This window comes from Drosophila navojoa, chromosome 5, assembly GCF_054131105.1.
Source record: "Drosophila navojoa isolate 15081-1374.11 chromosome 5, UAZ_NAV_1.0, whole genome shotgun sequence".
Lineage (NCBI taxonomy): Eukaryota > Metazoa > Arthropoda > Insecta > Diptera > Drosophilidae > Drosophila > Drosophila navojoa.
Window position 1 is genome coordinate 23,003,661 of NC_142893.1, and position 16,111 is coordinate 23,019,771.

Here is a 16,111-nt window from a genome sequence, read left to right on the forward strand (position 1 = left end):
TGTGCTTCAATTATTCACTGACACAGGGCGTATGTGTAATATGCTGCAAAAAATGGCACATACAAAATTGAATATATATATGTAAAATTTATTTTATTTTATTTTCTGTTTATAGCTTCAAGTAGCTGATATAGAGCATAACTAGAATTCGAAGCGAAATATGAGCAATAAATTTCTAAATACATATGTATGAATAATAATGTAATTCAATTGACTGTGTTACGTATACGTAATGTGAAATACTTGAGCTAATTGCTGACTAAGTCAGTTTGTTTTGTTTAACCTTTTGTTGAGTTAAGACAAAACTGTAGTTTTCTTTGCATTTAGACTTCATTCTGTATGCACCTATTTGCGCTTTCACAAATAACTGCAAATATTACGCCTAGGAAAAATACAAAATCAATTGTTCAAATATTTTGCTCTTTCAGTGATGGAATTTTCATTTTGCACATTTAATGCCTTTGTGGTTCACTGTCGCTGTTGTTGCTGTCGCTGTTGGTGTTGTTTCCATCTATTGCCCAACTCTTGTTGTCCGGCTAATTGAGTTTGTCAGCACGTCCCTGATGTTGGCCATCACTTGCATTTTTATATTGCCTTTTGCGCTCTGCACACGTCTACTTTATATGCTCTATATAATTATTTTTTGCCGCACTCTCAATATAACTAATATGTACACACATGAGTATATCTGTTACTCACAGTGCAGTTCGCTTGAATATGTTCAGTTAAATAAATTGCTAATTAAATATATAACGACACATAAAAAATATATGTATCGTGTAATCGTCTTGTTTCTACGCAACAGCCTGTTACAATAAACATTTGTTGCTAAAAAAAAATACACTTTTTATCTTATTTATTGTTTGTCATTGTTGATGATTTATTTTTGTATTTACGCGTAAATATATTAATTAATTTACAAAACAGACGCTGCACTAGTGACTTTTGACAGCCACAATAACAAAAGATTTAGCACAAAAGTTTAAATTTTTAATCAATCGAAATGCAGTGCATTAATTTTTTTCCAAATAAATTTTTTGGTTTTGTGAGAAAAGCTGTAATAATCGCAATGAAAAATACATAAAAATATCAATTTTTTAATATATTTAGTCAAGCATAATCCCAAATATCCAAGCACTGCTGTTTTTCTAAGACTAAAAAATAACCTCTAATTAATTTATTGAATCACAAATTGCCTTTGCAAAGCGTAACAGACTGATTCAATACGTGACTGTTAGTTAACAGATTCTTAACAGCCTCACAGCTTTAGCGCTTTGTCAATTTCTTTCTTTTATTATATTACGACTGTTTGTCTATGTTTTCTAGCGCTCACTCACTCACACTCACTCGCGTTCTATTGTGGAATTCGCTCGCTCTCACCCACTGAGTGTATAACATAAGGCCTCTGTGTACATTTTAATGGCAAATCTGCTGCCATTTGCGGCACATTTCGCGTACAATTTTCATTTTTGTTATGCCCACATATTTATTTTCATGGCTGGTTCGGCATAGGGCAGTGTGTGGGAATGGGGGAGGAAGAATGGGAGAATGGGGTGGTCGTAGCATAACGTCGCAAAGGGGCGCACATTTTACATTTGTTTTGTTTATTTTGGCGTGAGCGTTGCCCAGAACTGCATGAATAGAGAGAACGAGCGTATGTAGGCGAGAGCAAACTGAACGAGAGAGTGAGTGCGATGTGAGTGCGAGTGTATGAGTGAGTGAGGTGGTGGTGAGCAGTTGCTGGTGTTGGCATGCCATTTCCCGTTATCAGTGGCAGACTTTCTGCCAACCTGCTGCCAGCTGCCGCTGCCGCAAACCGTCAGCGACGCGCGTCAACGCAACGGCTCAACAGTGACGTCGACGTTGTCGCCATTGCCGTCGTTCGCTCTCTCTCGCTCTCGCTCTCGCTGTCTGTCTGTCTGCCTCTTTCGCTGCTGACGTCGCTACGTCGCTGCTAATTTTGGATATCTAAGCGAACAGAAATATTTTTAGCTTCGCTTTGGCCGTCGCGCACGGCAGCCACATGCAGATTTTTGCAATTGTTTGCCTTTTTTGGCCGCTGGCGTCGACGTCGGCGCTGTCGCTAGCGTTAGCGTTGGCGTTGCCTTTGCTGCTGCTGCTGTTCTTGTCATTGTTTTTGTTGTATTTTTAGCCAGTTGATTTATCATTCAAGTTGCATTCACGCTGCATTTGTTAATCAGCCTTTTTTCTCTCTCACTTTTTCTCGTTGCAGGTGAGTTTTGCGTTATTTTTAAGCTGGCAAGTTCGTAAGTAGCGTAAACAATAATCAGAGTGAAGTTAAGGTGTGTGCGTACATCGGAAAGTCACTAAATTGGATGTATTTACTGTAATTGGTAAATAGTTAATTAATGCAGAGAGCAAATAACATGTCAAAGACCCAGAGGGTCATTTAACTGCTATTCATTTATTTATTAATTTGTTACCTCCTAGTATCCTGTCACTTAATCAAATCTTAAATCTAATCGTAAACCTCAAACCTTTGCTGGCAAAACTCATACGAAAGCGCTGTGGGAGTGGGAGAGAGAGACCAACACAGATTTAGAATTGTGTCATCGCGTAAGCAAACAAAGTCAGTTTTCACTTATGTGTGTGTGCGTGCATTAAAAGCCAAGCCGGGTCTAGACGAGACGAAGCGAGACGTTCAACGGCGAAATACCAAACGCAGCAGCGGAGCAGGCGACGTCTCTCGCTCCCACCCCAAACTCGACGCCCGCACACTCCATTGCAAGCGCCTGGGAGAGCTGCGCTGTTGCAGCTGCGTCGCTGTCGGTGGCGCTGCTGCTACTGCTGTTACTACTTCGTCTTTATATTCTTTCTTTACATTTTTCTTAGACACCATTTGCATTTATAGTTCTTGCAGTGTTGTTGGCTTTGTTTTTTCAGTTCCCAGATTTGAAGTGTTTACATATTGCGTTTGAATTATCGTTCAGCTGGTTTTTATTTTCCTCTTTGATTTTTGTATTTTGTTGTCGATTGGTTGTTGTTGTTTTTTTGTTCTGTGTGCTGCCTCTTCACTTTTATATATAAGCTAATTTTAGTATTTAGCTTTTCATTTGCATTTCAATTAGAAAATATACATATATGTAGGCAGTGTTGTGGACTGTACTTTTCGTCTATATTGTTGTTATTTGTGCGTACGTGAGATCTTGTTGAAATTCGTTTTGAAAGGCGTTCCGTAATCGTATCACAAACAACATAGACTATTAGCAGCGTAGCAAAGCGGCTGACTTAACAGTTGCCAGAGCTGTTGTCTTAGCTTAACTTGAGCTAAGTTTTCAAATGTTCTCTCTTGCTGTTAACTGCAGTACTGCGCTGACCTCGCTCGTAATTTAACAGCAAATAGCTTTAAAATGCAGCTGTTAACTAGTGATCGACAGGCGGTTGCTGCTGCTGCCGCTATTATTAACAGCGAACCCTAAGCTCGGCTCTCTCTGTATCTTTCTCGAATTCGCTGCTCTGCTGCGTTGGCCTCGCTCTTCGCTGCTTTTTGTTCAGTTCAAGTCTAGTTTTATGCGTCGCAATTGAAAGCCAAGTTTGCTCAACAACAGCGACAGCAGCGAAATCCCTTGAAGCGTTGCGTTTTTAAGCATTGTTTATTTATTTATTTATTTTATTTTTTCGCTTCGGCTTGTTTGATTTGGCTTGCTCACCTTCGGCTCAACGGAAGGCAGCGACAGCGACAGTGACAGCGACGCGGCAGCGCCTCGTGCTGTTACATTTGAATGAGCACGTCGCTGCTGCTGCGCTGCCTTTGCGCAGAGGAAGATGGCGGGCAACGGTGTTGTTGTCGCTGTCGCCGTCGCCGTCAACGTCGCTGTAGTCATTTATCACCGGCCTCTTTTTGCCCAGTCGTGGCTCGACCGCTCATCCGAACACCCGCCCGCCCGCTCTTGCCGTAAATACGATATTAAATATTTGCCATAGAATCGTCGTCAGCAGCGACGTTTGCATTACCGCCAAATGTTGTCTGTTTATCTCGCCTAGTTATTGTTTTGCAATAGCCAAGGGAAGTGGGAGGGAGACAAGGGGAGGTTGGCGGGTTGTCGGACTGGCGGGCTGGCAAGACGGTGGTTGTTGTTAACTTTTTGTGGCATTGCCAGTTGATTGGATTGCCAAGAGATGAACCTGTGTACGTGCGTGTGTGTGTGTGTGTGTCTCCTTCTGTGTACGGCATGTGATTTATGAGTCCCCAACGCTGATATCGTATATACATACGTACATATATAGAAGGCGATATACAATAGATACATTGTGATTAGCCAGGAGGGTGCTGCCAATAGAGACCAACTTGCAGTTCTTCACATCGCCAGCATTCAGCCTCCATGTGAATTTCGCAGTTCTCACGGATATACATGACTGCGATTAAGGGTAGTTAGCTTCCCCTAATGTTTTCATATGCGTACTTTCCGGGCGGACTGATGATCAACAGAGGGCTAAAGCTAAAGAAAAGTCAAATATAGGAATAGAGGTATATGAGATACTGAGGATAGATGAAGAGAAGAGAACAGTAAAACTTCCACTTGAGTACTAAGAGTAGCTTCCCGTATTTTCAAAGTTAGTTTTTCTCAAACAGATGGTCAACAAGTTCAAAAGAGAAAGGGTAGGAAAGTCTTTTCATACAACCGATTTGGCCAGCCCTTTATTAATGAGTGGGCTTTCATAACAATATCTACATCCCAACTCTGGACTTATATAATACTAATACCATACAGCTATATGGTATTTCGAACTTAGTTTAGATTATGAAAAGGTAACACCGAAAACGGGTTGAATTTACAGATCGTAACAGGCGCTGGTATTATGTGTATGAACCAGCTCGTTTCAATTCAATTGTTTTTCATAACTTTAGGCAATTGCAGAGCCTTGGGAAGTCATACAAATTTCTAAATATATAAAATCCCTTATCATATCGCGCAAAGTACTCATCAATCAGAATGCAAACGGCTGCCGACCAGTTATTCACTTGCGGCTTTGAGGTCTTCGGCGAGGTGCAGGGCGTTCGCATGCGCAAGGCGACCCGCTCTCTGGCCCTGCTGAACGGGGTGCGCGGCTGGGTGATGAACACGGATCGTGGCACTGTGATTGGCGAGCTGGAGGGCACGCTGCCCAAGCTCAACACGGTCAAGTTCTGGCTGCTCTGCTACGGCAGCGAGAAGGCGGTCATTGAGCATGCGGCTTTCACGCCCACCCGGGAGATTCCGGTGCACAACTTCGACAACTTCACCATACGCTATCATGCGTCGGATCGCAGGCTGTCTGTGATCTAAGGAGAGATTAGACAGGTGTATTCTGCTATAAGGTTTTTGGCGTTGACGAAATTCAAATTAATTGTTAATCGTTGCATTATTTGTGTCTGTGTGTGTGTATTGGGATACAATTAAAACCTGCTTTAGAATCCTGAGTAGCTCGGACATCCCCCACCTTCTGCTTTCCATTTATTAAACTGCCAGTTTCTAATTAAGTATCTAGCTATGTTTGTGTGTATATATCTAGCTGGACAGACACCTGCAGCCTCTGGCTGTGCCGCATTTCCAGTTGAGCGCCTGGCAATGAGTTTTTACGAGCCAACATCGCAGCAACAGCCACAGCCACAGCCATAGCCGTAGCCGTAGCCGTAGCCGCAGCCAGCAGAGCCATAGAAATAGCTACCAGAGTCGTTGCCTCCGCCCACATCTTCGGCACTCTGCTTGGCTCATTTCTCTCTCTGTCTTTGGCACTACGTGACGAAACCGCTGAGCAACGCAGGTCCGAGTACAGGGTATGGGCAGTGCGTATACAAAAGATGCTCATGGAAGAGTATCAACTACACATATTTAGCGTAACATAATATTTCTAATCTAGTACTCTATGTCTGTATATATGTACATATTTACATATATTCTTTGCTTTTTGCCAAGGTCAAGCAGGTCACTCGGCCAAGACTCTTTCTTAAATAATTTAGTAAAATTTCCAAATTGAAATACTTTTAATATAACCCCTTTTTATGTATTCTTATAAATTTATTTCTTTTGATTTCAAAACAACTAAATCAATATAGTTAACATTTTCACATTCACATTCTTTAATAAAAAGTTTACTAGGGTATCTGTAGATGTATTCTCCTGTTGATTTTTAAAAATATATATTTAATAGTTGCCGACTCAAATATATTCTATAAAAATATTTAAAGGGTATCTGTAGGTCGTTTACTCCTGCTCATAGTGCATATTTTATGTGTTGCTCATGTTGTTGTTATTGTTTTTAAGTACTCAATGCCCTCCATGGGTCGCTGGGTACAGCGCGCCGTCGACGACGGCGTTGGCGCTGACGCTGACGCCCATGCACTGCGCATAATCACAACAAAATCAAATAAATGAACGCCACTGACATCAACAGCACCAACAACAGCAACAGCAATAGCAGCAACAATAAGAAGAAGAACAGCTATGGTCGCAAAAGCAGAGCAACGTCGCGACGCTCGCTTCGTGTATTATTTGCGCGCGCGTCTGTGTGTGTGTTGGCAACTGCGTTGCGTGCGTAACAGGCGCAAAGAGACTAAGAGAAGTAACCGCAACAGCAGCAGCGCCAACATTTTACATGCTGTTGCTGTTGCTACTGCTGATGCTGCTGTTGATGTTACGGCTGCTGCAGCAGTCGCAAACCTGCTGCTGTCGCCGCTGTTTGTGCGGTATTTTTATAGGTTAAACTGCAAAGTGCTTGGCAGAGTTGGCCAAGGGGGCAGAGAGAGAGAGAGAGAGCGAAAAGTTAGAGAGAGGGTGGGTGTGCGGCTCTCGGGCTGAGGCTTGACTGACTATGGCTCTTACTAGTTTCAGCCGGCCGGTGTCGTTGGCATTTTGCTAGCGAGAGCAGCGTCGGCAAAGCGTAACATAGAGAGCGAGCGAATGCGAGAGCGCACTTTTTGCACTCAACTAGCTTACACTGCATTAGCTCTCTCATTCGCGTGTTTTACTCTCTCGCTGTCGCTTTCTGCTGCCCGGCTTTGAGTGATTCTTGCCCTGGGCTGCTGTTAACGCTGGCAGGAGCTGCCAGCCAGCTTAATGTAGCATTCCTTTGCGCATTCCGCGCGCGCGTTGCCAGCCACGCGACGCTGCTGGCAGCGCAGTCAGCAGAAGCGTCTTCCGGTGTCACTTCCTTATTTAGTTGTTTACATTGTTGTTGCTGTTGCTTCAGATATTGTTGTTGTTGCGAGGGTTGTGAAATTTGAGCGCTGTTACCTCCTCTTACTAGTCTCTACGTCCTTGTTACAGTTACTGAAGCAGCGAAGCAGCAGAGCAGCAGCGTCTGGAACTGGCGACGTAAGGCAGCAGAACATTTCAACTTAATTTAACAGTCATCAAATGGAATTCAATTTGCCTGAAAGGCGCACACAAATATAGAACGAGACAGAGATAGGGGAACAGAGCAGAACAGCAAACGAGGAAAACAAAAACAAAAACACAAATAACAAAAAGCTTAACCCCACCCACTCTCAGCACCTGGCTGAGTATTGTCATTAGACGCATTATTATTGGGGGCTATTATGTAGTAATCAAATTTATAGCACACTTTGCAACACTCAAAGTTAAGAGCGGGGAAGAGAAAGGGGTGAATGAAGGGCAAGACAGGGAGGTAGCCGCCAGGCAACGTGGAAAACAAGTCGGAAAACTTTTATGACGCCAAAAATAAAACACAACAGCAGACGAAATTATTACAATAAATGGGCAAAAAGAAAATGGAAATTGAAAATGAGTTGTGTTCCACACACGCACACACACTCACACATAGATGCAGTGTGCACAAATATTTGTGTCATTAAACAAATGACAAACGAATTGGTTTTAACATGAAAGCAGCTGGCAGCGACGTTGGCAGAGACGCCAGCGTTGACATGCAACAGCGACAACTGATAAGCCAAGCCAAGGCGACGCTCTGTTAAAGCTAACAGACGAACTTAACATAACAGGTTGACAGCTTGCAGCCACCCCCACAGTTAAACATACACACACACATACATACACACGCACACAAACACATACGAGCGTACCTATTTTACAGCGCTGAAAAATTCGCTTGGCTGCCTCTGCTGACGCTGCGGCGCTGCAACAATGCAAACGCAAACTTTCTCGCTGCCGGCGTCGCTGCCAGCGCCAACAGTCTGTCCGCATTCGGTTCGTGCTGCTTCGCTGGCAGCGGCTCGTGCCAGTTATAAACCGACTGCCAAACGACTCACGACAGCAGCAGCAGCAACAGCCGCAGCAAGAGAAGCAGTCGCAACTAAAGCAACAGCAGTACTAAAAATCAACAACAACAACATCGACAGTAGCAGCAGCAGCAGCACCAGCAATTCAGAAGCCGAAAAGCAAAAGAAAAGTGACGCTAGACGTGCGTTCAAAAATAATAATAATAATAATACACAAACTGAAAAAAAAAACAACAAATAAACATTAAGTGTGGCAAACTGTGCAAGCGGCTCAAAAGTGTTTACACAGCAAAAGCAACAATAACAAAGCAACAGCAGCAACAAAGGCAAAATATTATCATAGAAAATTGAATGAATTAAAAGTGCAACATCTTAGCACATTTATTCCACGTGAATGTTTATGAATTTAGATAAATTATATTTATTTAAGAAAAAAAATTCTATTTGTTTATTCTTTTAACAATTCAATGAATTATTGACAAGAAAAAAATTGGCAAAGAAAGGCTAAAAAAACTGTGATCAAATTGAATGTAACAAAAATACATACTAAAAATATTACCATTGAAAAAAAAAAAAAAATTATTAAAACTAAAATTGATAAAAATATAATTAAATTTAAAATGAAACAAAAATATGTGATCAAAGCATCATAATAAAAACATGATAAATAAAAAAATGCTCGCAAAAAAATATTTATGAATAGAATTTTAAAAAATTCTATATGACAATTAAAAAAAACATATAAACTTAAAAAAAAGTAAAGTTATAGAGAAAATTAATTTAATAAAATTTAAATAAAAAATTTATTGCAAGCATAAATTAAAACTTTTGCCAAGAAAATTTCTTTGAAAAAAATTCATTGAAATTTATACAGAAATTCGTTTCTGATTTTTAAATATTTCCTTGGGAATTTCCCAGTAGCATTTACACAAAATTGTGCAAAATGTTATTTTATTTTATTATTGTTTCATTTTTTCGTTGCTTTCAAAAGAAATTTCATCGAGCCTCTCTAGAAATGTTTATTTCTTCTCTTCGTGTTTTTATTTATTTGACATTTGTGTTAGCTCTGAGAAATTATGCATGGCGAATGCAAATTTATTAGCTGCAGACTCATTAGATGGGCTATCCCTCTGACCTCTGTGTCCTACATCTGCCCCGCCCCCTGCCGCTCAACACAGTGCCCCTCCGTCTGACAGACAATTTTTCCATCTCGAGCGAAATTAAAAAACATAAATCAAAATATGCTAAATAAATCAACGAAAATTGCGCAAAAAGTGCGGACAATCTATCAGGGAATACCCCTACCCTCAACACCCCTACTTCTGACAATCACCACCCACTTCCTCGTTTGCCACTTAATCAAGTGAAGTGCAGCCAAAGGAAATACAAAATACAAAAAGAACAAATAAATAAGTCAATTAATTAGACATTTTTTTGAATATTAAAAAGAGAAGGCAGAAGAAGAGGAAGAAGTAGCAAAGCTATGAAAAATTTGAAATTCATGAATTTCAAATGGGAAACACGGCCAGAAATTGGCATAAAAAATGATTTGAATTCATGGGGGAAATGCTTTTAGTACATAACACGAAAAAATCTTGATACAATATGAATTTTAATATCAAAGAGCTAAAAGAAATTGAAATTGCCTGGCATCTAGTTGTGTGTGTATGTGTAAGTGGATTTGATAATAGTACAGCTAAACGATCAGTTAAAATTGAAACCAAAAATGCCTTTTTTTTCATATTTTTCAATTTTTGATGTCCGGGCATTTAGAATTACTTGACTAGAGAGAGAGAGATAAAGAATCGTAAATGTGTACACTATAAAAAAGTTTCTGAAGTTATAAGTTTTTGCTTGGTTTGTAGCCCAAAAATGAACAAAACTTAATTAAAAGATTTTGGGTGAACTGCAATCATTTTTGTTTTATAAAAAATTTCTTTAGCCTCAGTCTGTTTATTAATTGTAATACAGATCTGTTAAACCTTGAGTATTTCATGCTTTTACTGTAAAAACAGCTCGAATTTTTCTCCCAGTGCGCCCATAGATAAAACAGCACATAGACAAAACAGAGGCACGAATGGTGCATGCAACAACTGCCATAAAAAAAAAAAACGCTGCCGCAACAAATGCAAATGGCCAGAGGGAAAATGGCCAAAGAAAAATGCGGTCGCTGCCGATCATTCGAATGCACGCACACACACACAAACACACACATTAAGAGCCATAATAATAATAGTATTATTATTATTACTATTATTATTATTATCATTACAGCTGTTACGATTGTTCTTATGCTGCTTCTTCTTCTGGCAGTTCTCCTTCAGCTCTGAGATTTTGCTGTGGCGTCTCTTAATTAATTTTTGCCATCATAATTTCCCATTAGTTTTTCGCAAGCAGTTAAATGAGTTGAAAAATGATTTATAATATGTATACGTCGCTTAAATACCCTGTAAACAGCGCCAAGCGGGTATATTTCCGGTTATAGAACACTTGCAACAATGCGACTGGCATCCAAATTTACAGGGTATCTTATGGTCTTTCGCTCTCTCTTCCGTTGTTTTCTTAATTTTATTGTGTATTCTTTTAATGTGCAACAAAATTAATTGTATGGAAAAGTGTAATAAGAGCGACTACCGAGTGGGCGTGGCGTGCCCCTAACACACCGCCTGCCTCAGTTTCGCGCTCCTCTTCGTTCCACTGCCACTCTCTGTGCATACAAATGGGTCGAGGGGCGTTTGCAACAGCAAGGCTAAATTATTACGCATACGCCATGGTTGCGTTTCAGGTTCAAATTGCTTAAAAATTAATTGGAGAATAAAGCAAGAGCGAAATAGAGGAGTTAACAGCGGATTTATATACACACTTATTAATGCAGTTTTGTATATAAATAATTAATTAAACTAGCAAGCAGGGAGAGACAGAGCTGCATTATTAATGAGCTGCCATTAAATATGGTAGTAAATAAAAAAGAAGAAGAATTTATTAAAATTATGGCTCAATATCGAGTTGTTATTTTTAATGAAAGACGGCGATTGAAATATTCATTCATATTTCCAAAGCAGTGAAAAACAGTCGGAAAAGCCAATTGCATAATATATGCAAGCCTTGAAAGTTTCCATGAAAATTTTAAATATTTATCATGAAGATTAATTTTCCTTTCTCTATAATTCAATTCAAAATTAATTTCTTTAGGATTAAGTTTCATTGGGATTATGATTGAATGATTGACTGACTGATGTACTGAATGGGACTTAGGTTGGGCAATTTGAATTATAGTTGGATTAAAATGTTATCTAATATGAGTGATAAAGTGAAGGATTGACTGACAGATTGACAAAAGATGTATTAATTTATTTATTATTTGAATTGAATGATTGCTTGACTGAAGTATTGTATATTGTAAAAAATCATTTTATGATTAATTTAACTATTGGTTACCAGCTTGAAGGACTTGTTGATAGTATGATAGATTAGTTGAACTAAACTAATCAATCGATTGTCTTATGATCTGAGGATGGGTTGAACAACTGATTGATATTTTATTGTTTTCTAGGATTGTTTCAATGATTGAACGATTGAATGATTGTTTGAGTAATTGAATCTTACTTAGTTTAGTCTGATGATTGACAAACTATCACAGCGATTATGCGATAAGATTCTGCCTCTGCCTTTTTTTTTTTTTTTTTTGAAATTCTCATTATTCATGAACAACTTTTTCAAGCTCAATGTGTATTTATGGATCCCTCGCTGCCTACTCTTCTTCTTCTCTTCTCCGAATTATATTTATTCACATATTAATTTGATGTGTTCTCAACTCTGTAGCCGCATCACTTTGCCTCGCTGCCTCACACACTCGCTTTAACGGCTCAAATTCGCACTTATTAGCATGCCTCTCGCACCTGCGTACCTTTTCTTTATAGAGTAGCAAAAGCCTATCAGCACACACAGATACATATAGACGTACGGACATACGGACAGAGCGAGAAAAAGGCAACGCACTTCAATTCGATTCACGCACACAAAAGTTATTCGAAGCGAGGGGGCGCCAAGGCGTTGTGGATGAGAGGGTGGGGTGGGGGGAGGCAGGGGTAGCGAGCCTATGGGCTATCTGGCAAAGGCTTTCCACGAATTTTTCGACCACTTCCGTTGGCCACCCAGTTACTGGTTAACAGTACGTTTACAGCTTTTCCTCTTTCTCGCTCGCTCCTTTGCTCGCTTGCTGCTAATTCGCATTAATCATACGCCGCGTTGTGCACAGCATTTATTTATTTTATTTTTGCAGCGCGCCGCATTGAAACATGAAAATGAAATTCAGACAAAACAACAGCAACAACAACCACAACAACAGCAATAGCAACAATAACAGCAGCCGCAAAGCTTTTTCACATTTTTATTTTTACACGCAAATTTACTGACTGTCGACGTCAACTTTTGCCGTTTTACTCACAGTCGCTGTCAGCGCTCTTGGCGTCGCAGTCGACGTCGCTGCCAGAGTCGCTGTCGCTGTCGCCGACGCCGACGCCGTTGCTGTTGCTGTTGCTTATTTTAATGTGTCAAGGTTCGCGGCATCATATTTTGCGCTTTATTTCAATGCGCTTCAAGCGTGTACAACATTATTTTAGTCTCCCCCGATAGGAACATGGAAATGGAGAGAGTGTGAGAAAGAGAGAGAGAGAGAGAGAGAGAGAGAGAGAGAGTAACTAACAAACTCCCTTGTTTATTACAAGCTGTAGACTTTCTTCTAAGCAAAACAATCTTGAAAATCTACACTGAGAGAAGAGCAAGGGATGGTTGAATACAATTAAGTTTTATTGAACTTTAGTCAGTCAGTCTATAGCTTAAGTAAATCTATTTATAGAGAGTAAGGCTAAGATTATTCTGGTCAAGTATAGGAATTAAATCAAATTCACTGTAAATCTGTACATTAATCAATCGTCGCTTGAAAATCGTTTTCATCTTTATTATCTTATCTGCTAGATATTTTAGGAAGATTCGCAAATAAATTACTTTCTTGAGCCTTACCTGAGTTACAGCTTTTTAACTTTTGGCTTTGTGAGCATTAAAAAGGGGCTTTCGGGGGGTCAACATGAAGAAGAAGAAGAGGTAAATGACAAAGACGTATCGATAAATGTAAATGCAGCGCTGTATAGAGGAGAGGCAGACGAGGTTGAGGAAGGTGGCATAAAATGGAAGACGGCAGCAGTGTGAAACGAATGGGCTTGTAGGTGAGCTGTGAAAGTGTGTAAGAGATAGCGACAGCGAGCAAGAGAGAGTGAGAGAGAGGGAGCTAGGCAGGTAGAGGCGGTGGGCGAGGGTAAGCCAATGAGCGAGCGAGTGAGCAAAACATTTTTATTACCGCAACGGAGTCGTAAAAAACTAAATTACTTTTAAGTTTGTAAATTGTGCGAGTGGCTTTAACGCTCTAAACGGGCCTTCACATTGGACCTGTCGCTCACTCTGCGTGTATGTGTGTGTGTGTGTAACACAAGTTTAATATTATGGCAAGCTATGCGCCCCCTCTCTCTTCCCCTCCGGCATCTTCCCTCTCAAGAGTTTTGCATTCTTTGTGTCACGTTTCCATTGAGAGATGCCCGCAAAGCTAACTGCACAGGAGATGAGAAAGCTGAGCCCCAAAGCGAACAGGTGGCCACTGCTCATTGGCCAGATACCCTATAAAAAGTTATTTCCTTAAAATGAATTTAATAATCTGCTAGGGTAGCCTAGGCAGATCAACATATCGATGCTTCAAAATATTAAAGAACTTAAAAGATAATCAAATAAAATAGTAACGACCGTAACGAGAACGAATGCTAATCTAATTCCAAATCAATACATAATATAGAAGACCCACCAGAATATCTGAAGTATTCACCCTTTAATGGGTATTTATGTTGTCTAGCAGACACTGTGTGTAGAGCTGCATACAGAGTGAGAGAGGAGTGGGAGTGGGAACTATTTTCCTCCCAGTAAGAAAAACAAATTTATGAAACGGCATTTATTCATAATGAGCCGAGCGAATGGGGAAAAGTGTTTGGCGCGTGGATCGGTTCACTCGATTCACTCGGTTTTTATGGCCACGACGGACACCGAGAAGATTGCGAGTGCCCAGCCGGCGGCCATATTGAGTGTGAGTGACTGTGAATGCCAATGTGTGCGTGTGTGTGTGTGTGCGAGAGTATTTGTGTGTCGTAAAGTTATTAACTAGTGCTGCGACTGTTTGGATTAGGGAAAGTGCTTGAGTATGCCGGGGGGAGAGGGAAATACGCATAAAGTTTATGTGAATCATTTTATTATGAATATGAATAAGAGGAGCATAGAGTATCGAGTATTCAATCGCATTTATCCGCTCAATTTGAGGCAAGTTGCTTCGTAGAAGCGATAACATTGATTAAACACTCGTGAGTGTTTATGTGAATAAATTTATGATTAGGGATTGAATCTTTAAGTGCTTTATGCTCTACTTAAAAGCATGTGCCTATGTATGGAATACTCATGAATGCATTAATTCATTTATGTAATACTTGTGAATGCATTTATTCAGCTGTGCGAATGCGGTCATTCAGTTTCATATTCGATTACTAATACTCTTCTATATTTAAAAACACCCAAAAAAAATCTGTACCCACTTAGAGGTGTAATCACACACAAATACACACACACACACCCACATATTCACCAAATAGCTGCTCCCAGTGCTTGCGACGTAATCCCGTGTCAGTTTACCGTTCAATCCATTTCGCAACTTCCCCCATTACGTACAAATGCATATACATACATACACTTGTATGTCATACTTATATACATACATATCTACCTACGTATGGCTGTTTGTGTGTGTGTGTGTGTGCTCTTCTTCTGCTACTGCACTGCCTTTTGACAAAGCGTATGCTCTCACATACATACATACATATACGTGTGTATGTACGTAAGTGCATATAAAGAAACAACAACGAGCCGAGCAGAACAAGAAGAAAAAGAAACCAACCCACTGGCTTTGGCTTTGTCCAGCCGCAACACGCCGCGCACTCCTCTTGCTCGACCCTTGGTCTCTGCTGCGCCTATGCGCTGCTATTTTGTATACATTTTGCATTAATTAAAAACAAAATAAATAGCAAAAGTCGCGCGCGCGGTCTGCCGATTCGATCCAAGCTGAGCCGAGCCGAACTGCAGCCGAGTCGAGCCGAACCGATCCGATCGGATGCGTGCTGAGTGTCCAACGCGAAGCGACACGAGAAAAACAGAAAAGCAAACACATTTTGATTTAAATGTGATTGTTTTTTCTCTCTCTCTCTCTCGCTCGTGTTTTTTTTTTTTTTTTTGTTGGTTTCCATTCTTGAGCATAGGGAAAGAGCAGCAGCAAAACAAAACAAAAGCTGCGACTGCGACGCGTCGTTTGCCACCCGCTCTCGCTAGCGCACTCATTTTTCGCTTCTTGCTCTGCTGCTCTCACACTCTGGCTGCAGTTGTGCGCGGCTCTGCCGTCGGCGACGTCGCTGCTGATTAGAAGTGTCTTTTCAGTATTTTGAATATTTTCTTTGTTGTTGCTGTGTTTGGCTTTAAGTATGTATGTATTTGTTGTTGCCGTTGTCTTTGCGCACTTGCGATTTTGTGTTCATTCTGTTCGCTTTTGTCTTTTGTGTTTTTCAATAAATTTTTGTGCACGTCTTTCAGCGAATTTCTTTTGATTATTTTTGTCAAGTCAGCGCATATTGCGCTCGCCTTTTGTTGCTATTCACGTTGAACTTTTGTGAAGTGTTTTAATCGAATTGTCGCTTTTCTGCTGCAGCTGCCTAATCGAATTCCAATCAAAAGAAAACTAAGTAAAGACAATTTGAGCAAATCAAAATCCAAATCAAATAAACTCAGAAACAGAAGCAAAAACAAAAATAAAAACACAAACAAAATCAAAAG

The 16,111-nt window shown here is 40.3% G+C and overlaps 2 protein-coding genes and 1 long non-coding RNA gene across 6 annotated transcripts in view; all 3 read left to right on the forward strand.

Moving 5' to 3' along the window:
• The window catches only part of mam (neurogenic protein mastermind), a 97,469-nt gene that overhangs the window by 52,728 nt on the left and 28,630 nt on the right, over nucleotides 1-16,111 (forward strand). The window lies entirely within an intron of this gene.
• On the forward strand, nucleotides 4,787-5,441 carry LOC108653588 (acylphosphatase-2). Its single transcript, XM_018104212.3, has one exon. The coding sequence runs from the start codon at nucleotides 4,956-4,958 to the stop codon at nucleotides 5,286-5,288; it is 333 nt and encodes a 110-aa protein (XP_017959701.1). The 5' UTR covers nucleotides 4,787-4,955; the 3' UTR covers nucleotides 5,289-5,441.
• Nucleotides 6,195-16,069, forward strand: LOC149091204 (uncharacterized). Of its 2 annotated transcripts, none has more exons than XR_016196973.1 (2): nucleotides 6,195-8,596; nucleotides 15,987-16,069. It is a non-coding gene; the product is annotated as an uncharacterized LOC149091204 (long non-coding RNA). The 2 variants fall into 2 exon arrangements; XR_016196972.1 differs by having other exon boundaries at nucleotides 6,195-8,590.

Coding starts and splice junctions, on each gene's coding strand:
- LOC108653588 (XM_018104212.3), top strand. CDS start 4,956: ATGCAAACGGCTGCCGACCAGTTATTCACTTGCGGCTTTGAGGTCTTC.